Raw genomic sequence first — 22,777 nt, 5'->3', positions numbered from 1 at the left:
GAGTATATGTGCTGTATTGTTAGGAGGAAAAGGGGAAAGTATTGCCTCAAACTGTGTAGAAGCTCACAAGTTAAAAAAAAAAAAAAGCCTTGTGTTGTATCAATCAGACTCCCAAGAGAGTGATGATGATGGGTTTATGATAAGATGATTTCGAGGAAACAGCTGGAGGGACTTATTTTGTCACACTTCGATTAACATCATGATGATCAGGAAACTGTGCAGCTCATCAAAAAGATCACCGGTTAGTTTGATTTTTCCAGCAGAACATCTTCTGATAAGACATGAAGCATCTTGGTCTCGGTTTATAAAGTTCCTGCTTTTTTCTGAATTCATGCCCTGAATCCTACTTTTATTTATTTTTCCATTACAACAGTAGGCTATATAACCATGAAACATTGACGTTTCTGATCTAAGGACACAGCGATAAGACTCCCCAGAAGAGTTGCTTCTTGTCAAGGGATTGAGTTGTTTATGCATTATTTTGGCGCTATTTCTGAATGTTTACACTGACACGGTATGCGTCAGATGTCAACAGATAAATGGCTCGCTAAAATGTGTCTTCACATTCCAGTTTTGACACGCTGTTTTGCACTTTTTACTGCGTCCTCTTATTAGAATCTGAATCCCAAACTGACTAACAATTGAGCATAATAACTCGTCCGTAATATTTACCATCTGTGTCACACTGGTGTTATTTAACTTTTCTAACATGGCAGTGTAGTTTTTATTTGGATTCATGGATATTTGTGCGCCCACGGTGTTTGTGTATTGGCAGTCAGTCAGAATGTAACATCTGGAGCTTCACCAGCGTGGTGCAATTTGTCTTCTCTTGTTTAGGTCCAAACTAAACATCTAATTACAGTGGGAGTGTCCTCTTTTTTTCATTTAAACATGAAATATTTCCAAACTTAATAACAGTAGTTATAGTGAGTAATAAAAAGCAGTTTCCACATTACATTTAATGGAAATATGTGCACCTCCATTAAAAGCAGAAGGAAACGTGCTGAGGGCAGTGTGTGCAATTCTGTTTTGTTGATTCTTTTAATGAACCGAGTAATTCTGATGATATACTGCAATCAGCTGAATTATAAAAGGGTGCTGGAGAACTTTTTTCAAAGACATTTTGCACTTGGATTCTGCAGTGTAACTCAATTCTTATAAAGCATCATCCCCCCCTTTTTACGTAACTTTATGTTAGTTTGTTTCCACTGAATCATTAAATGAACTAAGTGGAATTTGTGGGAGCTGGAAGTACAAGCAAAACAAACCTGGAAAAAAGCACTTAGGATCTCTGGATAATTTCAGTTACAGGAATCATTCAAACAATCTGTGACGACCCCCCCCCCCCCCCCCCCGGTTTGACAGAAATATGATATAAAGCCTCTATTCTGTCCGCTGACATGAAGCACTAAATCCATAGAGATACAGAGGTCTAATGCATGAGTCTTCAAACATGCAGTGCAGTGTTATCCATCTTGGAGAACTCATTAACCTCATCATTGATCAGAATTATTGCTCTTACTTGAAAGCACTAGTCAGGTTAATGAGAATTGGTCTTGAAATGGCATCATGGGTTTTAGAATGAGGGTATTAGTGTCATAAACCATGAAGTAAAGTCATTAAAGTCTGTCTGCCATGCTGTTTCATTTGTCTCCTCACTGAGCTTATGAGCAAATGCTCTTAAAGGATGCTTGTTCTGCCTCATTAAATCTGAATTTCAAGAGGCTGTAATCAATATTGTCTATCAACAATGAATTGCTTGCCTGTGTGCATAGAGGAAAGAATCACAGAGACTCTGCAGTTTCCCTCAGCTCTTTTAGCTAATAGCCTGCAACATTAGTGTTTTACTTCATTCTCACTGCTCAGATCTAAAGTAGAGTGGATATTGGACTCCTATTCATCAGTGGACACAAACGCAATGTCAAATCCATGCTAATAATGCTCTTTGTCATTTAAAGTTACTTATAATATTATTTTCCATTTCTGACAATAGATCCCCCAAAATCTTACACATGGGTCCTTTAAGACCACACATCTTGATTCCATGGATGTATAATCCATGCTTGATCCGCTCAAGTGTGACTTTAAAAAAATTCAGTTTTATTTATTGCCATGCATAATGCAAGAATGTTATCTATCAATTTCAAATACGATGGCTCTGAAACATAAGGGTCAATTTCCTGTCTAACAGATTACAGAGTGTTGGTTAGAGATTATTTATATATGTGTATTAATCAATTTAATTTCCTTTTCAAATGGTGTGAGGCATTTGTACTTGAAATAAAAAGCTTATTTTATTAATGCAACAACACAGTCCTGACAATTTGAAGGCTTGCAGGCATTTTGTCAGATCTCCTTATATTTTTCTCATTAGTTTCTGATATCTAGGAAATGTGATCGATAGCTATCTGAAGTTCAAAGTATCTGCTGTATTTTTCAAAAAGCCACACAGAAATTCTATCCCCTGAGAAAGTTAAACCACACAAATTAGTTAATTAGTTCAAGTCCTGTCTCTTCAGCAGCTAAATGTTTCTCTGTGTTCACCCGAGTGTTTAGAACAGCTGCCTGCCAAAACAGATAAATAACAAGATGAGTCAATCAGAAAGGTAAAACAATGAGCTCAAAGATGCTAAATGCTCTGTAGAGTAGAGGGGAACAGCAGAGTCGGGGGATCATTTTTGGAGTAAATAAACACAGACAAATGGTATGCAACAATCTGGTGTAAAGGATTTCATTTTTTACATTACTGTAGTATGGAAATTTGAATGTTAATAAAGTATAACTGCAGAGAATAGTAAATATAGATGGTAAAAATAAAAAGATGCCAGAGGTGCCACTAAGAAAGAAAAAATATTAGCATATTTAACAGACTTAATCCTGAGGCAGAACGACAGCGATATATCGGTCAACAGGAAACTGATGTGAATCAGACCTGCGAGAAAAGAAAGTTTGATCTTTTTTACCTTAAAAGAGAGAGAAAAAAAGGCGTTATAATCCAGTGCATGTGTTGAACTTCGACATCCTATTACCAAAAAGATATTTTTTTAATGTTTTTATATACAGTATCTGCATCTACCTTGTTGAGAAAGCAGTCTCACCATAGCATCCATTTAGATGTTCTGGAGCTTTCAATCATATCACATAATCTTCATCAGTAGATTCCTCAGTTGTCAAGTCTCATCTCAGATGTTTGAATTATTCTTTTAGCTTAAAAACTGATATCATAAAAAGCTCCTGATATCTACCAATGTCTTTTAACAAGTTGTGCTGTTTGTTAATGTTTTATTTAATATGTCCTAAATTAACTGGACTGTTTGCTGTGTGGTAAAGCCAAACACAGTTTAATGGTCAGTAAAGTCCCTGACCAAGTTCTCTTTCTTACCTGTTCTGTGTGCAGTCCACTCTGCCTGAAATTAACCATGCAATGTAAAGATTGTATTGTGATGCCCTCTAGTGGCCAAACGCCTTTTCAACCAAAGAATTTGCACACAAAGTTAAATAGTACCTCCAACAATGATTAACATGGGTGATGTGCTTGATGTGCTGTACAAACAAAGGCAATGAGTCAATGTGTGAAATTGAAATCACATTTATTGTTTGTTCTGGAGTTGATTCACTTAAAACTTAACCCTTTTGTGTACAGTACAGTTTTTTTTCCTCAACTGCATCTTTTTCTTCTATCATCATTGTCATCTCACTGTCTTTTTGCACACTCATACACTCACACACACATACATGCGCACACAGAACAGCCAGTTACACCAGTTGAGGCTTATTCTTAAAGGGGAACTCTAATGCATCAGCTTTTAATTCACACCTCACACAGTAATGCGGCCACGGACCTGTGAGAGGCTACAGCGCCAAACTCCATTACTGTGTGAAAGCGGAGAGAGGATAATACCTCAGCGTGCAAAGCGCTCCCCTTTAAAAAGGCCTGATTTTTAGAGTCCTTTGATACCAGGACGTGACAATCACATTAAAATGTGCTCACGTTCAGTCACTCGACATTCACCACCTCCCAAAATCTGCAACATTCTCACCAGCACCAAAGTTTTCAGCTTGGAGAGACTAACGGATAAAAATAAAAAATACTCTAAGATTCACCTTGCAGGACTGCAAATACAGAAATGCACAGAGCAATAAAAAATACATAGCATCAAAGGTAAATCAAATCACGATAGTGGAATTAAGATCACTTTTTTTTTTTTTAACTACCTTGCTAATAGAACTGCTGACGGCTCTACTAGCATCAACAGTTTCTTAAGTACATGTAGTTATATAGTATGTATCTATACTCCATAAAAGGGGTCGGGGGGGTATCGTTTGGATCGAACAGTCATGTTTCAAACATGGCAACACTGGAACAAAGTTTAAAAGGTCATCAGCCTACATGGACCCTTTAGTTATTGCTTCAGTTCTAGGTTGATATGAACACACTCTGAAGCAATGTAAGAAAGAAACAGACCGCAGACTTCAGCCTCGGGAGCCTGGCGCTGCTCGCTCCTCTTTGTGAGCCCGAGGTCAGACGTGTTTCTTGTGTTTGGACTATGGGGGGGTGGGGGGCCATAGTTCTCAGGAGCCCTGGCTTGAAATAAAGTTTGGTTCGTGGTCATGTTTAATTGGAATAATCTAAATCTACAGTAACAACATGAGTCCCATGAAGCCACTCCAGTAGCCCGAGTCTTTCAAAACCAGGGAGGGGGAACTTGCATGCAGTGGATGCAGATCACCGCAGGTTAGTCCATTGTTCAGCGTGGAGCCTCGGGGAACTCGATAAGCTGTGCAGAGTTTTCTCCACCATCAGATCCAATGTAAACAGCTTTTACAGAGGCAGGACAAGGAAGTAAACAGACTCTTTGGCACATCCTAACACGATGACGGATGCATTTAAGTCTTGATCAGACCACTTACAGACAGGCTCCCACACTTAGTTCACCTTGAGCTACGGAGACGTCCTCCTATCAAGCAGTTTTTACTTCCTTCTCTTTAAAATTAGAAACAAATGCACATTTGCTATGTATGTATGTACACAAACTATCACACGCGCGCGCACACACACACACACACACACACGCTCACACACACTGTGCACCAGTGTAAAAAGTGCACCGCTGACCTATTTTTCAAACAATCCAAAGTTCTACTTTAGCTTTAAAATGACCTAGCTTACCACATTCAGATGCATAATAATAAATAAATAATAATTTGGGTTACATTTTTTTTTTAAAAAGGCAGGAAGATAAAATGGCAACACTGTGAATGGAAAATCCAAAACTTGAAAATGTGTAACCTTGAACGTTTTCTATGGCCCCGCTTCTCGAATCCAGAGAGGAAGATTAAAAAGCAACTGTGCCTTCAGCAAAACAGCAGCCCTGTCTGCAGAAAACAGCAGACTGTGGAGTAGTAACATCATGAAAAGGTAGAACCATCAGTACAGTAATATGGGGCATATGTTTGATTGTGTATGAATGTGTGCATATAAGGTATTAATAGGTGCTTTAAGCTACATTCAAGCAAAATCTATATTTTGGGGTCAGTATTACATTATAAAGTCAACTTGGGGGGGGGGATTATTCCCTTTTTTGGGTGTGCTTCCACTTCTTGCTCCAATCTGAATTTGTCAAATTCCGCCCAATTAAAATGGGCGTTTCAGTAAGTGCTCAGTGACAATGTCAGTATTAAAAGTGCCATTTTTAACACTAAGTGTTACCACATGTTTAAAGTCTCAACCACGAGACTAGCATAATTAGAAATGTCAGTTAATCTCAGTCAGGACCTTTAGGTGCGAGGCTAAGGCCAATGCTACCAGCGTGCTCTCACTGATGCGCCGCTGGTAGAAATGGTCAGAGTCTAGCAGGTCTTAGTAACGCAGTGTTCATAAGGGGAAAGGTGTTGGGCAAAAATGTAGCGGACGGGGGGGGGGTTAAAGTTTGATAAGGGCTACATTAACCCCTAAATCACCCAGTGAATGGGTGGAGGGGTACAGTATCGGTCCACGTCAACACCTGGACATTCATATGAAACAAGGCAAACACAAAACGTAAGTTCATCTCTCCTCATAACCTTGGACAGTGCCCACAATCACCCATCCCCGACGTAGGGATAAGCCAGGAGAGCTTCGTTCCCATGGTAACGGGACTTAGTAACAGTCTAGAAAGCTGCTTCAAAAGGTGCTTGGGGCTCAGAGGACTCTTTGGAGGGGGCAAAAAACCTCCTCAACAACACTTTGTGAAGGCCAAAGGAAAGAAACGGATGGAAGAAAGAAATTGTAAAAGGCAGGAAAAAAAACCCAAAAGGGGGTAAAATGACAGCGGGCGACGAATTAGAGCTTACGCCGTTTGAGTGGTGAGGGGAATGGGTGTCGGAGTTAGGGCGGGCTGCTCTTCTGAGACCTTTACTATCTCTGTGGCAGTGACAGTTGGAGCGCACTCTGCCGGCGGCGTAGGGGAGTGGCTGTTGGGAGCCGTGGAGGTGGTGTGGGTCGAGGTGGAGGTGAGGGCAGGTGTTGTAGAGGTGGTGCTGGAGGTAGAGGTGGAGGCTGGGGCAGAGGCCTGGACCGGGGCTGGGTCATCAGCCAGGGCAGAGGGTTCAGCGGAGGCTGCTTTAGGTGCAGCAGGCTTGTTGTAGTTCATCTTGAGGATGTGTTGCTGGAGGTGTCTGATCCAGTCCTCCTGCACCGACAGCGGACCGTGGAACTCCACCTCGCAGAACCTGACGCAGAACAACACATTTAAGCTGGTTCTTAAACTGTATACTGGGAAATAACAGTGGAATAACACTTACTGTGACTAAAAAAAGGGGCAAACTGATGCTGTTAAATTCAGTGCCTCCCTAGGGAGCAGCTGATTCTGTTTTGTACTGCAGTAACATCAGAACTTAAACACTCATTCATATTGCCTGAAAATCCCAAATGGTTCACTATTCTAAATATAGTGCATTGGTAGTCAAAAGTGGAGTAGTGCTGGATAAGGGGTGGGGGTGGTGATTGGTTCTTGGGTCTGTGGGACTATTTAAAACCGAGCCAGGTAGTTCTATTAAAGATGCACTATGTAAAATCTATATTGTGTTGCAGAGAGAGGGTTGCTGGGTAGCCCCAGCCCATCCTGTCTTGTAATACCACTTTGTACCACAGGGGTGAAAGTGAGTCACTGTGACATCTAGTCTACACTCAATCCAACATGAGAGGATGAAGAATTATTGCAGTACGTTTTACTGTAGGACTGTTTATATGTCACTTTTTGAAGTTTTAGGTACTTTTAAAGGTTCGGGGCTGTACCTTCCTATTTGTTTGGAGCAGGTGGCAAAATCTTACATATTGCACCTTTAATGCTTCTGTCTCAAAATGTCTAATGTGACATTTTCTCATTGGCCCTGTGTGAGTCCCCATGTTTATCACTCTGGGAGGCCTTGCCCAAACATTCAGGTTACACTCACCGGCACTTCAGGGTGTAGAACTTGCCCACCAGTTTGACCAGTGGGTAGGAAGGTGGTTTGGGCACCAGGGCGGGGACGGTGCCTGTGCGGGGAGGTTTAGGAGGGCCGCTGTCCCGCTCCGTTCCATCTGGGAAAGACGGGTGCTTCAAGGGCCGACGCTCAAAACCTTAGCGAGAGGGGAGGAGGCAACAAACAGGGTTGGTGCAAAGCTGGAGCTGCACCAAAACATGTCAGCGCATCAGTCCAGTAATACCCAGAAACACAGAATAATCCTTTCTCATTTCATGTTTCTTCTGCAATGATAATTTTGTACAAATGTTCAATACGTGTCTTACAAAATGTGGCCCTTTCCTTAAACAAAATCAAGTAGATTTAATGTTAACAAAAGAAAAATGATAAAAGGCAATTCACTTTCAGTAAAAACAAAGGCTAGCACATTACTGTGGCTCACTTCCTATAACATTTCATTTATTTCCCCTGACGAAACAGCTCGCCTTCAGTCCTTTTGTTTTCCTTTAAGCATAACAGACTCTTTATTTGTCTTATCGTTCATGTATCCCACAGATTTCCCTTCTACTGCATAGCGTACATTCAACTTTTCTTAAACAACATTGTCCTGATACATGATACATTCTTTCAGACTTTTCAAGTTTTCGCTTTTTTTTTGTGAATTAATGAATTATTTTACTTTTTCAGGACTCTGTTAATTATTTAAATAACAAGACTAAGAGTCTACAACCATGCAAATAACTGAAGTTGTACTTGAGCACATGTTAATCCCAGCATGCTAACGTGATGATAACGTGATGGTATGTTCGCAATCTTAGTTTAGCCTGTCACTGTGCTAATATTTGCTTATTGACACTAAACATAAAGTTCTGCTGAGGCTGTTGGAAATGTCTACATCAGTTTTGCAGTAGTATTGGACAAATTTAAACTTTGAACTGATGATGGAGGAAAAGTTAAGAGATCACCAACATGGCTTTTAAGTCTTGAAAAGTAGAATGGGAGGCAGAGTCTTCAACTATCAGACTCTTTTCCTGTGGAACCATCTTCCAATTTCGGTGTGGGAAGCAGACACCCTCTCTACGTTTAAGAATAGAACCTAGGCTTGCCTTGGACCAGCTCCTAGTTATACTACTATAGCCCTAGACTGCCATGAGACTTCTCCATCTTTATGCATGTGACTAACTTAGCTTCTTCCCAGGAGAGTTTTTGTGCTTTCTTGTCTCACATGTTCCCACAGATCCATAACCAGGACAGCCTGGTTATGGATTGTGAGCTTGTGGGTCGTGGTTGTGGACCCCATGCTGCAGTGGTCCTGCTTGAGAACGACATATGCTATTATTACTATTATTATTATGTCATAATTCTATGATTATTACTGTTGTTGTTATTGTTGCATCTCTGTGTCTCTCTCCTCTCTCCCCCTCCCTTTCTCACCCAACTGGTCGAGGCAGATGGTCGCCCACCTAGAGCCCAGTTCTGCTCGAGGTTTCTTCCCATGAAAGGGGAGTTTTTCCTTGCTGCTCTCGCCAAGTACTTGCTCATGGGGGAATGTTGGGTCTCTGTAAAATAACGTGTACAGCCTAGACCCGCTCTATGTGAAAGTGCCCTGAGATTAACTTCTGTTATGATTTGGCTCTATATAAATATAATTGAATTGAAAAATTGAATCATTACAATTCATCCTGATGGGAACCTCATGGTGGCGCTAGAGAAAGAGGAGCAACTATGTATGATTCATTGTCTGTGGATCTTCACCACATTTTATGGAAATACATCCAATACTTGTTGAGATACATTTTAGTCTAGATTAAACTGATGGACCATCAGACAAACCGGCATTCCCATCCTGAGAGTCATATCAACCGTGTGACTCAGAGGATAAAACAGCAAACCAACCCTGGAGAATTTCAGTAGTTAGAGATTTTTAAGAGTCAAATGGTTGAAATGTTTTTCTCAGAAGATAAGCAAGCCCGGCACCGCCTCGACAAGAAGAGATTCAACTGAAAAAGTACAAACACGTGCAGGCAAAAGCACACACTGTCCCTCACGTACCTCTGGGCAGGCGGACGTTAAGCTCACTGCGTGCCACCTGTGCTTGAAGTGGGAGGCCACTGATGAGGCGCGAGGGGCTGGCATTGCTGCGGCCGGGTCTGAAGGGAACGGCCAGTAGGTTGGTACCAACTTCACCCTCTGCGGTCTTGGAAGAGCCATGGCTGACCTCGCGGCTCAGCGGCCGTACCAGGCTTACAGCCAACGAAGAAGACCACTGGGAGGAGGTGGAGGAGGAGGAAGAGGAGGCCTTCTGTGATGAGATGGGGAGGATATGATCAGAATCCGCTGATGCAGAGAAAGGTGAGCTGCTCTTCTGGAAAATGGAAAGAGATGAGTGGTCTTATAAGCAATATCTCAAGAGACACTTGATCTGCCATGTCTCTGTGTCTCATGTAACCTTGATACTACGTTTAAAAAGAACAAGTTAAAATGACATAACTAGTCATTATAGCCAAATAAGATGTCACTTAGCAAATATCTCTCTTAGCATACTTGTCTTTATATAAAATTGATAGCATTCATTCTAATAGTAAATCTTAAATAATTCAACATTTTGGGGAAATGCGCATAGTCACTTTCTTGCCAAGTATTAGATGAGAGGACTGACACCACTCTTCTGTGCAGTAAATTTGAAACTACCACCAAAAGCTGGTTAGCTTAGCATGAAAGCTAAAAGCAGGTGGAAATAGCTACAGTAGCCTAGCTGGGCTTTGTCCAAAGATAACAAAATCTGCCTACCAATTCCTTTCAGAGATAATTAATTAACACGTTACAGCTTGTTTGTTTAATCAGTGCATAAACCAGTGTAAAACTGACACTTACTGTTTCTAGCCAAGAAAAAGTCTGGCACATAATTCCCCCTTCTAAAACCACAATGTGCAGTTCTTACACTTTTTTTTTGCAGTTTTTACAGGTTTTTGTATGCATTATTTATTACCTATAGGCAGAGCCAGGCTAGCTGTGTCCCCTTGTTTTAAGTTTTTATGCTAAGCTAAGCTAACTAGCTGCTGGCTGTAGCTCCATATCTTGTACATGAGTGCGGTGTCAAATCTTCTTATCTAACCCTTGGCAAGAAAAGAAATGAATACAAAATGTTAAACTACTTCTTAAAGCAGTAAGTTGTTGATGTACCAAAACTATAAGTGTATAAGTATGTCAGTTGAGAAATGTCTTGAGGCTAATGCTACTGGAATTGACCCAGATCTACTAGGAAATATGTAGACCTTGATAACCAATTATACCAAACATACTGTGAGCTTGTTTTACAATTACTTTAGCAGTGTCAATGTTTTAACATAACATGTATAGTCTTTATACCTTTACTTTTATACCTTTGGCCTATCAAGCCCACCTGTCATTGGGTTTTCAATGTTTGTTGTATCTGTGAATTTGGCAATGAATACATCCTTATGTGTTGGCTTTAGGCTTAAACCATCAGTATCTATGAGATATTGATCATATTTCCTCAAAGTCCACCTACTAGCTTTTTCTGGAGCTGTCAACAACATATCACAGTCTTGTAATAAATAAATAATAATGCCAAAAGTAAGCAATGAATAAGCAATGAAGACCATGAGAAAACTGTAGCGAAAGCAAGTAAGTGGACTTTGAGGTAAGATTATTTAAGTCCCTAAAAATAAAAAAAAGAAGTAATTGCTAAAACTGTTTTGCAGAAAAATCTCCCCAAAAGGCTCTAACAGCTCTGCAGCCCACCCACACAGATGTTTGCACTGATGTTTCCTGATTAGACCTGAGTTTAAGAGACTGGTGATCACACAACAGCTCCTTTTTCACTGCAGACACTTTGACTTGCCATGTTAGGAAAAGAGCAGGTGTTACTAATGACATTAACGATGGCCCTGTTCTAGTGTACTGGCATTAAGTCATGACTGCGTGACTGTGACATGACAAAATGTCTTCAGGCCTATTCTCAAAACGCATCTAATTGAACTCTGACAGTAAAAGGATTGTGCAGAGGAACTGTATGTTTAAAGCATCTGAGGACAAGTCAAAGGGAACACTGTAAGTTCCCCTATTTAGCAAGAAAAATATGCAGTATGTATTTTCAATCTCACTTCTTTGCTCATTTTTGTGCATTAAACCTGCACAATACTTGTGCAAGAATGCTAAACTACAGTGTTGTATAGTGATGTGTTGGTATTATGCTGATCTGGTCGATTTCTCATTGTGCCATCAGGCATTACATGGTTCTTAGATCCATATCGCTATCCATAACAGTCCAATTCATATATCATAGTTGGCTTCACTTGTCCAGTATAATACAACCTATACAATATGATTACAAGGACATTTAAAAGGTGATCCATTCTGTATGTGTGTCACATCACAGCTCAGGGAAAAGGTGCGACTGTGACGCAAATGCACCAGAAACTAATTCAGGAGGGAAGAAAGAAAGAAAAAAAACAAAAAAACGTACATTTCTCTCTATCAACAGCATGCCATAATTTATCTGAAGATGAAACATAAGCTGCCAGGCACCCTGGTTACTATGGCAACTATCAAGTCAATAGCTGAGTCGTTCTGGCATCTGTCCCTAGTGATTTTTGCTGGGTAAAGACACAGGATCTACAGTACGGCTCAAAGCTGACAACAGACAACACGTCTGAAGCTTTCCAAGACACAAAATGTCTGTCGAGCCACCAGCTGAGGCATGTTAGATCTCCAAGCATGACGCCTATTCAGAGATACTGAGAGGAAAGTGAGTGTGTCAGAAAAGTAGCACAGTGGGTTATGCTCTTCTGTGATACAGTTGCTTGGCTTTGTGGGAGGCACAAGTTCTTCTACGGATATTTTACATTCACACTTGCAACAATAGACTTGGCTGAAATGTCAGAGACTAAAGATACATTCAGCTAAAGCCTGGGAGCTCACTCTGTTAACACCTGAGCTATCAGACTGAAATGATCCACCACCAACTACACCACTTCCTCTCACCTTCTTGAGGGTGGAGCGGTTACCCTGCATGTAGCTGCGGTGCATCTCCAACACCTTCTGCGGCCTGCTGCGCATCCAAGCACTGAGCGTCTCAATAGGGGACCCATTTACACACCACTCAGTCACGCCAAACTGCCTTAGGTGAGCTCGCGCGTGGCTTGCTAAAGCCTTACGGTTCTCAAAGTAGAACCCACAAAGCTCACAGCTGGGATCTGAAAAACAGGAGGGGGTGGGGGGGTAGGAGAAAAGTGAGTGGAGATGTCTTTTTGAGAATGATGATCAGAAAATATGGGATCATTTCAGATTGAGCATACCAACAAAAAACAAAAACCTAACCATGACTCACCCTGGTGTCCTGGCTTGTCTGGGGAGGATTTCCTTTTGTAGGAGAACTCGTGTGGCAGAGGTGAAAAAGTCTTAAGCTGATTTATCGGTGAGTGGGCCGTCTCCACTGATTGGGCGTCCTCTGACAGAGACCGTTTCCCAAGTGGGGACATCCTGAAAAACTTCCCTGCAGGTGGTGTACCAGAGGAACCCAGGGATCCCAGGCCCTGTTTATGGAGCCTCGACCCTGACTGCAGCAAACTGAGAGGAGATTTACGGTATTTGGAGGTGTGGTAGCCTGAAACACCCAAACCCTCTGAACCGCTGGCGCTCCCCATGCTCTCCCAAAGGGGACTGTGCGCTCCCTGGCTCGACTCCTTCTTGACTCCCTGGTCCGAATGAGAGGAGGCGCCGACCCCTCTCTTGTGCATAACCTCTCTCAGGGTGTCAATGGGCGAGCCGTTGACAGTCCACTCTGTAATGCCCATCTGGCGGAGGTGGGAACGGGCGTGGCTGGAGAGGCCTTTACGGTTCTCAAAGTATTCCCCGCAGAACTCACAGCGAATATCCCTTGTAGGCTCCACTTCATGAGCCATGGCTGTGGAAGAAGCACAAAGAGAGTAAGTAAGAAGTAAGAGCAATGTAATAAACTGTATCTGCTGCTGAGTTAGCAATTATGTTTGAAAGTTTTCCTAAACTACTAAATTTGCACTGCAGAATAAATTTAGGATTTATGTTACCCAAGTTGAGGGGGAATACACTGTCAGAGCTGCTCCAGCTACAGTTGAGAGGTTCAGCCGAGAAGCCGCCAGATCTCCCCGCAGTTCCGGGCGCGGTGACCTCCAGCTGCACCGGCTCAGGCTTCAGCTTGAGGATGAGCCCGCTAGACGACGTCGGTGGAACCGAGCTCGACTTAGAAACCGCGGGATGAGGAGGACTGGAGGGACGGGCGAAGGCGAAAGGTACCCGACTCAGGAGGGTAGCTGAGGGAGAGGAGGAGGTCGACAGAGGGGAACGAGGGGGTCCCGGAGAGGACGGAGGTGGAGTTTTGCGAGGTTTTAGAGGAAGGGCGCAAGGCAGGCCGCGTCTGCTGATGATTTCCCGTAGCGTGTCGATCGGGGAGCCGTTGACAGACCACTCAGTAATGCCCATCTGACGCAGGTGAGAGCGGGCGTGGCTGGAGAGGCCTTTACGGTTCTCGAAGTATTCCCCGCAGAACTCACAGCCTATTTCCTTCGGAGGTTCACCTAAAAGATGAGAAAAGTGACCTGAAACATATGTAAAATAACTTTTTAAAGCGTTTATGACTTTACACAACATGCGGGAGAGCCCCATCAATCCTGTGAAACGACACTCACTGTGTGGAAGGGCCATGAGCTCCCCACTACTTAGGCGGAAGACCTGCATGGAAGAGGACTTGTGTCGCTTGGCGGGCAGGCCAAGTAGAGATGAGGCAGAGGAAGAGGTAGCTTTGGATGTCGACCCACCCCCGGCCGTGGTCACCTTATAGAGGAGGGATGAGGAGGAAGAAGAGGAGAGGCTCAGCAGGGTCTGCTTCGGGGAGGAGAGCGTTGTGGTCGTGAGGCCCCGCGGTTCTCTGTGGTTGTTGAGCTGCAGTGCACTGGCTTTGTGCTTGAAGTCGTCAGTATCAATGAGCTGGTTCAAGAGGTCGATGGGAGAGCCCTTGGATTCAGAGTACTCCACCCCAAAGTGCCGAAGGTGGGCTCGTGCGTGGCTGGATAAGCCTTTCCGTGTCTCAAACCAAGCGCCGCACAGCTGACAAACAATGTCTTTGTTGGGGTCCACCTCGAGTGCTGCACATTAAGAAGAAATAACTACACTAAGACTTCGAAAAACCCAAGAATTTAAAAAGAACACAAGCCATTCATATGAACAAAGAACAATACAATACAAAGTCTTCAGAGACAGATTTAAGTGGGGGCGGTTACACTTACTGAGGTTGAGAGGTGCGTCATTTTCCTGCGGTGCCCAGATGGGTTTGGATGTCGTGAGGCCGGCAGAGGGAGAGAGGTTAGAGGTCAAACTTTTCATTCCCCCGGCCTTGTGCTCCGGGGAGCGCAAGGGGGAAGACACAGGCAGTAGAGAGGAAATGGGGGCTTTCCTCACTACCGAGGAAGGGGAGCTAGAATGAGCCGGAGCTGGAGAGGCACCAGGAGAAGGTGTAGGCGTGGAGGAGGAAGCGGGCGGCACCGCTTTCGCCGCTTTGGCCAGGATGGAGAGGGGTATCGGCTTCTCGTCGAAGTCCATGTCTTCTAAGTCTTCATCTTTCCGAGGAGCAGAAGCAGAGGAGTTCTTGGCCGAAAGGGGATCCAGAAGAGATGAGCTTATTTGGCTGTCAAGATTACGCTCCTTGGCAATTTGGTAGAGGAGGTCGATGGGCGCCCCGCTGCTCTCTGAAACGCTGATACCCAGCTGGCGCAAGTGAGAGCGGGCGTGGCTGGACATTCCCCGTCTGGTCTCGAACTGAGCTCCACACACCTCACACTTCAAGTTGTGCACTGAAAAATAGGCATCATAAAGATAGATATAAATATTACACAGTAACTACTATAATAAGCAGTTTAAATATGATTTTTTATTATATCTTGTAATATTAACACAAAGTTTGCAAAGAAACAACAGGTGGCTCAGCTTCTTTTAGAGGCCGCAGATATCCCAGAGGACCTGTCACCTCACTTACCCTTCCTGTCTACATCTTCACCCAGTCTGCAGTAACACTACCAAGTGACGAAGGTGCTCTTTTTAGCCCCTAAATACATTTGTCTGCCTCCTCCCCAGAGACAACCCTCTCTGATGTAGTGTCGCCACAATTCAACGCTGACCTGAGGTCACTTTTACAATTTCCCCACTGACAGCTATGATAAGGCTTGGCTGAAGCAAATCCAATCCCTTGTCAACACTCAGGGCTCGGCATCCCCATATTTCTTTCTCTCTCTCACCCTTGGTGTCTGCATCCTCCCCGGGAGAGAGGCTGTCTTGGTCCACGCTGCAAAGCCCTGTCTTCCCTGGGCTCGGGCTCAGAGCATCCAGAGCTGGAAGCTGCAGCTCATCCTCATCCTCTTCTTCAGCTGCTTCCTCCTCCTCACCTAAAACATGAAACACAATATCCAGTTAAGTGCAGCAACGCCAATTTAATTAGGACAATTAAGAGTGATTATGATAATAAAATACCTTAAAATAAATATCAGAGGTTGAATCTCACCACTAATTCTAATTCTCTAATGCTTCTCCAAAAACAGTCAGCATTTTAAAGTATATAAGTATCTTTCTGAGTGCCTTGACATGAACAACAAAACGCAGCTTGAGAGCAGAGAAATCAACTCAGTCTTTTGAGCTCATAATGTATCAATCAATGTAATAACAGCGCATTCTAACGTCCTCTGAAGCGACATGTACATAAAAAGATTAAAGTCATGAAACCCTGTCAAAAAAAAGTCATCGTTGCAACTACTGTACGAAACAAACATGGCAGTCCTGGTTCCCCGCAGTCAGGCATTCCCGGGACAAAAGTGCCATTTTCTGCGACAAATCGGTAAATCAAAAGAGACGTGGAGACAGACAATGCTTTTTGTCTGGTGGGCGGCTCTGCGCTTGTCAGTTCATCTCTTGACTGTAAAAGAGCGGCGATGTGACACCTCGGAGCGCAGCGTTATAACACCATCTATTATAACCAAGAAGGCACTAAATCATCCCCGGAGTCTTTTTCTTCTTTAATGAAAGTAGCAACAAAAAAAGGAGCTAAGTTGACTTTATGTCCCTTCAGGCTGAGTCGCCTCAAACACTGAGCAACCCTGATACTTCCAAGAAAAAGTGATACTTCGATTATACTCCCGTTGATCCGGATAAGTTGCAATAAGATGACTGACTATGACCGCTTTCAGTCTACAAAGTTGCCATGTTTCCTGAGCGATATCAATGTTAGTTTATTATAAGACTAAATCATGCACAAATGCATGCACTTGAAAGCACAGCGTGTCCTCTATCAAAAATCAAAGCAAAGTAAAATGGCGAGGATTGGGCAACAGTAGGTAATTTTTTGAGATCCTGCAGCATTGAAAATACTGGACGTCATCCCAGACGTGCACAATAAGAAGAGAAAAAAAACCTGACGGACGTTTAGGAAACACAAACTGAAACAACAATAGCCTATCACAACAACGAAAAATGTGCACAATTCTACCCGCGCCTGCATAAACGGGAACACCCGAAACAACCACAATGACCCGCTTTCTGAGCTTTTTGACACGCGTGTCATGAGGGCTACCTGGATGGCTGTGCGCGACACTGCTTTTCTTTACGTGCTCTCACATAATGATGAAGAGTTTTTTTTTAATGGCTGTTTTTTCTGTCTGGCTACAATGTGACAAGATAAACGCTGCGCGAGACGTGAAGCGCAACGCCGCCGTGTGATCCGAGGGGGGCACGCGGTGCACGGGAATGAACACCGCGCGCTACTCACCGGTCCACAACCGCAGTGCATCGGACTCCCGGCAGCTGAAGCCAGACAGCTTTTCCGCTATTGTTTGGGTCTGCGGGGAGGTGGAAGCAGCCATTTTGCCCCCATATGCACCGCTGAGCTAAGGCGTGACCAATCGAGTGGAGGCGGAGGTTGGGATAAATGCACCGAGTGCCACATCAACCACGGGCATCAGGGACTCACTCTCCACACACACACTAACGCTCTCACTCACTCTCACTCTCTCTGTAAAAGGCTCATATTCTCACAACAGCCACAAGCAACCTTCATACAGTGCACGGAGGTGTCACTCAGGTCAGACAGTCCGGTTTTTATTCAGCAGAAATAGCAAACAGACAGGTGCACTTCAAACAACAGTAACAGCATCTGAACTCACATTTCCCACAGCCTCATGCATTTGTAAATAGCATCCTTCAGCTCTCCTGGTAGCATTACCGAGGTCTAAAGTGCAAATACTGAAGGGGTCACCAGGTAATAAAACACATCAGCAGCCAACAGAGCAACTACACAACTCATGAGTATAATACAATTTCTACTTTTTAAGAATGGGTCAACGTTGAAGACTTACCTTCACTATCTTTTATACTATCCTTGTTCTTCCAAGATTGAGGAGATGTTGAAGGCAGTGCGTCAGAAACGGCAGAACTCAGAGTCCTTTCATTTGTCTCCCCCTCCAGTTTTACCTCAATGATTCCCTCCTCGTCCTCCTCCATTTCACCCTCCTCTTCCTCTTGTATGGAGCCAGGGCTCCGCGGGGGAGCTGTGGGGATTACCAGGTCTGGCCTGCTGGAGAACAGCTCCCTCAGGATGTGGATGGGCGAGATGGTAACGTCCCAGTTAGTGATGCCGAAGTCGCGGAGGTGGGCACGGGCATGGCTGGACAGGCCGGCCCGGGTGTCGAAGCCGGCGCTACAGAACTCACAGTGCATCACACTGAATGTGTCCGGGTCAAAGTTGGCAACTGTGGAGAGGACAGGCAATACAAGTGGAAGTTTAGACATGTGGGGATAATACTTAACGCCAACCTTATGGCATGTGATCCCTTTAGTCCAGGCAACGTCTTCTTGTGACCCCTGTGTGTGTTTTGACAATTACTGAATGGAATGCGATTACATTTGGTACACAAAGTCATGTCCCCCTCCGGATTAATTGTAATAACATTGGTAATCCCTTAACTCTACATGTAACGGCATCATCAGGTCAAAGTTTTGTTGTCAAATACTTTGGTTCATGACCAAATACCTGCAAAACTAGTGACATTCACATTAGTGACAGTACATCAAATTTACTAAACTACTTGGTGAAGGTGGTGGTATAGATCCATCAGCATCAGAATTAAGCAATGACGACTTGAGGTCAACTTGAGGTCATGTGATGCTCTGAAAACAACATCATAAAACAGAAAATAAAGAAATGTTGACTGAAACATATGTTAAGTAACTATGGGCAACATGGCATGGCAACATACCTGCTCACAGTAATTAAAGTGAGTTGTAGGGAAAATATATAGCATATAATGTATCTGTTCAAAAAAAATAGATATCTCAACACCATAGCAATTATTATTATTATATGACCATTTCCTTTTGCACAGATACATTATGTTATAAACGTTCCCTGCATTTCACATTAATTCCTGTTCCTGCTAACCACTGCTTTACGTCATAATGACTACTTCTACAAAACCCGCATATAATCTGAATTTATTTGTTCTACTGGGCATGAAACAGGCATTTCAAATGAAAGACTCCCTTATTATAGAGTTAATATTCACTTTAGCTCATGTTTTTCAATTGGGCGTCTGACATTGTCACACAGCCTACATCAGAGTCATTGTTCCAAGAATATTTTAACAACAAAGACAACAAAGAAGGCATTGTCTTTCTGGGTTTCACAATTTGATCAGACAACATCTACACAGCTTAAAGAAATACACGCAACAAGGTGCTGACCTTTTTTTTTTTTCTTCTGATAGGAGAACTTCTTCTCAATGGCATTGACTTCCTCAGGGGAAATAAAGTGACGCACATTGTAGCTGACGCCCACTCGGTTCAGGTGGCCTCTCACATGATTGGCAAGCCCGATGCCGTTATGAAATCGATCGGGGCAGTAGGGGCATTTCCTCTCCACACTCTTCAGCGTCTCCTCATCCTCATCAATCTCGTCTCTGTCTTCATCCAAGATGCCCTCTGACAGGAAACGTCGCAAGTGCTCCTCGTCAATGTCATCGTCATCGTCGTCACTGTCAATTTCTGCAGGTGCAGCAGTAATCCGGTTGCTCCTCCTCAAAAAGAAAACCTTCCTGTCTTTCTCCACCTCCTCGTCTTCGTCCTTCACGCTTTTCTTAGGGGAGAGCGATAATGTAGCACTTTGCTGTGCTGAACGGTCTTCTGGAAAGGAAAAAAAAAAAACAATCTTGAATAAACAGATAAAACATTTTGAAACTTGAACAGTCATTTGAGGCTGCATACTTTAAATACCATATTTGCATCTGGAGGGTTTAGGCACATCTAAACACGTCAAATTCTGTGTTATTACAACTTTGTTTTTTTATTTTCATAGTTAGGGCCATTAACCGCACTTTCTACTTGTAATAATCACAATGTACTTCTCTTGTTAACAGCTAACATCTTATGAATCAGCTTTCTTAAAGGGTTTGTACTCCTGAAAACTGTGGAGGAGGAGAGTTTTGTCACCCTGGAAAGTGACATTGGTGGCTGTCTCCATTCGACTGGAAAGTATTGATTGTTGAGGTTGTGACAAATGTTGTAAGAACCTGAACTTCCATTAATAGGTTTTTTTTTAACCACACATGTGTCTCTTTAGCCCTGTTTAAGTCTCCAGCAATGTTATCTGCTAGTTGCTAATTTTGTTTATTTACTGTCTGGTGCTTTCTCTGAAAACAGCTGCCTGTTTTTTATTTATTTGCAGTGTGTAAATTGTGAGTGTTTTTTAAAAATGTCTTATTGTCTTATCCAAATGTTCAAACCGATGGCAGACACAATTTAAACAGAACAAAAGTGAAGGTGACTTGGTCTAACTTTAGCATTTCAGTACAGAGTTGCAATACAAAGTGTTCAATCATTCATTTAGTCTAACCTGTATGTGCTCTGGTGTGCTGTTTTTCTCCCAAAGGTGAGTTAGCATCTTGTTGGGACAGGTCATTGTCAAGCTCTGTGCACTGATCTTCATCTTGCTCGTCTTCACTGCCAGCCAGCTTGTCGTCATCCAGTCTTGACTGATACTTGGCTAGATCAGTCCAAGTCTTCCCTCTCCTGCTGAATCGCCTATTCCCGACACACTTAAAGACTGCCCGGCTTGTGGGCCGAGCTGCAGCGCTGTCCTGTGTTGTGCTGTCCTCAGAGGCAGTGACTCCTTGCTGGCTTTTGCCTTGAGTGGCATTGGGCAGGGATCCAGACCCTGAGAGGTGGTCGGAATCTGGGATGGGGTTTGAAATTCGAGCACCCACATTAGACCTTGAATGCTGGCCAGTCTCATCAGCCTGTGCTCCACTGATGGAGACCTGTTCCGGGTGAACGAGTTTCTGGTGTTCCCTCAATAGAGTTTGACTGGATGTCAAGAAGGCACAATGACCACAGGCCAGGGAGGTGGACGCCAAACATGATGGTGAACCAGGAGATGGGGTGTCACCCCGGAGAGCGTTTTTTTTCCTGTTGTGGGTCTTGGTGTGATTAGCCAGTGCCTGGGAGGTTCTTGTGCTGAAGTTACACTTGGAGCAGACAAAGCGGCGGCGGTAGGCAGAGACACTTCGGGGCTGAGCTGGGCTTCGGACTGAATTTGGAGGAGTTGTATCTGAGTCAAGAGTTGCTTGGTCTCTGTCTGGTGTCGAAATTGGGGCTGGGGATAGAGGTGGAGCTGTAACTATTTCTGGGTCTGACCCTTGGCCTGGAATCGAGACCGGGCCTGCATCTTGCATAATAGCGGTTTCTGGGCTTGTAAGCTTGACCACCTTACTGTACAATTTGTGAATCTCTTTTTCCTTCCCGTTTTCATTCAGTTTCTCAATCTCCTCCAGGATCTTCAGACGGGACTCCTCGTGCCTTTTGTGGTGGTCTGCCAGTGCAAGCCGATTTGGTAGGTTCCATCCACACTCAACACACCGAAAACGGCCACCCTTTCCCGTGCGCCTGCCACATCCTGCACCACTGTGACGGTGCTCAATCATGTGCTCCTGTAGATGGACCTGCTTTTTGAAGTAAATGCTACATTCAACACAGGTGAAAATTTCTTTACCTGGCTCTACTCCGCTTTCTTCATCTTCTTCTTTGTCTCTTTTTCCTCCTCTATCTCTGAACTTTAAGGGTTCATCCACTGTTCCCTCTTCAAAGTTACCCTCCTCAAAATCATAGACTCCTCCACCTAGGCTCAGCTGTGCCGGTGTTACAGTTTTGGATTTCTGAAGTTCCACCTTAGCCACCTTGCCAGTCTCAGGCAATGAATGCTTCAAGGTGCCAAGTCCGGAGAAGGGCCTGAGCAGGACCCTCTTCTTTCTGCACCGCTGAATGAATGTGCAATGAGCCCAGGGGGCAGGAGGGGGACTCTCAGGGTCTGAGTCTCCAGGGAACGTGTACACATCTCTTTCAGGCTCCTTGGTTTCTTTTCTCTTGGGCATTCTCTCACCCACAATATTGTCCGCCTCCTCCTCCATCTGGCAACTGTCCTTTGGTTTTACTTTGGACAGAAACAGCTCAGTTGCCTCAGATACATTCCAGACTTCGCCGTCTGCCACTGTGAAGAGAAAACAGAGGAATTATGAATGAGAGGAGCCTAAAGATAAAAAAGAAATATGTCAAGTGTGCAGGCAGATTTTGTTTCTTCATTGTGGTACCTACATTCTGTTGGGCCAAGCCGAGATGTATTTGGCCCTTCTGTCTTTGTGCTCTCGTTGTTGTCATTGTGCCCCTCCACAGGGGTGGATGAATTAGTCTTACAATGCAAAGGCTGCAGTTTTTCAGGTTCTTGATCATCTTCACTATCAAGTCTGGACAGAAAAAAAACATTAAAATTTTAAGATGTGAAGCAGAATCTCTGCCTAGAATAAGTCAAAATTACAGATCGTCTGCAAGCTTTTATTTAAAGGGTCATAACTATAACACAGACGTCATGTTCTCTTTCATTTTTGGGGGGATTTCGAGGGCTTGAACAGACTAAGAGAATTTAATAATACACATGGTGGGTATTTTGCACGCCTACTCCAGAGACTTACTATATGTGATTTTAACTACCGTTGTCCTGAAAAAATAAAAACACCAAGGATTCACTGTTTCACCACCATAACTGTATTCCTGGCAGGATGAAGAAGCATTGAGACATTCATATTAGGAAATAAAATAGTAATTCTTCATTTTTTCGGGTTCATCATTTCCAAATGATTTCTTCTGAATTTTTCTACTCAAAACCATGGACAGTAATAGTAGTAGATTTTAGTTAGTCAAATAACACAAGTTCAACATTTGAGAAATACACTTTCTGGCTGAGAATTAA

General features: G+C 43.5%; 1 protein-coding gene across 1 annotated transcript; it reads right to left on the bottom strand.

Moving 5' to 3' along the window:
• Window positions 1-5,662: 5,662 nt before the first annotated feature.
• On the bottom strand, window positions 5,663-21,973 carry wizb (WIZ zinc finger b). The gene is made up of 14 exons (XM_062438358.1): window positions 20,372-21,973; window positions 19,225-19,662; window positions 17,841-18,233; window positions 17,649-17,713; window positions 17,255-17,372; window positions 15,735-15,863; window positions 14,730-15,293; window positions 14,133-14,588; window positions 13,515-14,021; window positions 12,797-13,372; window positions 12,451-12,662; window positions 9,496-9,745; window positions 7,435-7,600; window positions 5,663-6,711 (listed from the first exon to the last, which is right to left on the bottom strand). Exons 1-14 carry the CDS (start codon window positions 21,939-21,941, stop codon window positions 6,330-6,332), a joined length of 5,826 nt encoding a protein of 1,941 aa, XP_062294342.1. The 5' UTR covers window positions 21,942-21,973; the 3' UTR covers window positions 5,663-6,329.
• Between the last annotated feature and the right edge of the window lie 804 nt (window positions 21,974-22,777).

This window comes from Scomber scombrus, chromosome 18 (assembly GCF_963691925.1).
Source record: "Scomber scombrus chromosome 18, fScoSco1.1, whole genome shotgun sequence".
Classification (NCBI taxonomy): Eukaryota; Metazoa; Chordata; class Actinopteri; order Scombriformes; family Scombridae; genus Scomber; species Scomber scombrus.
The sequence above is the reverse complement of the archived record's forward strand: the minus strand, read 5'-3'. Positions and strand labels throughout refer to the sequence as shown.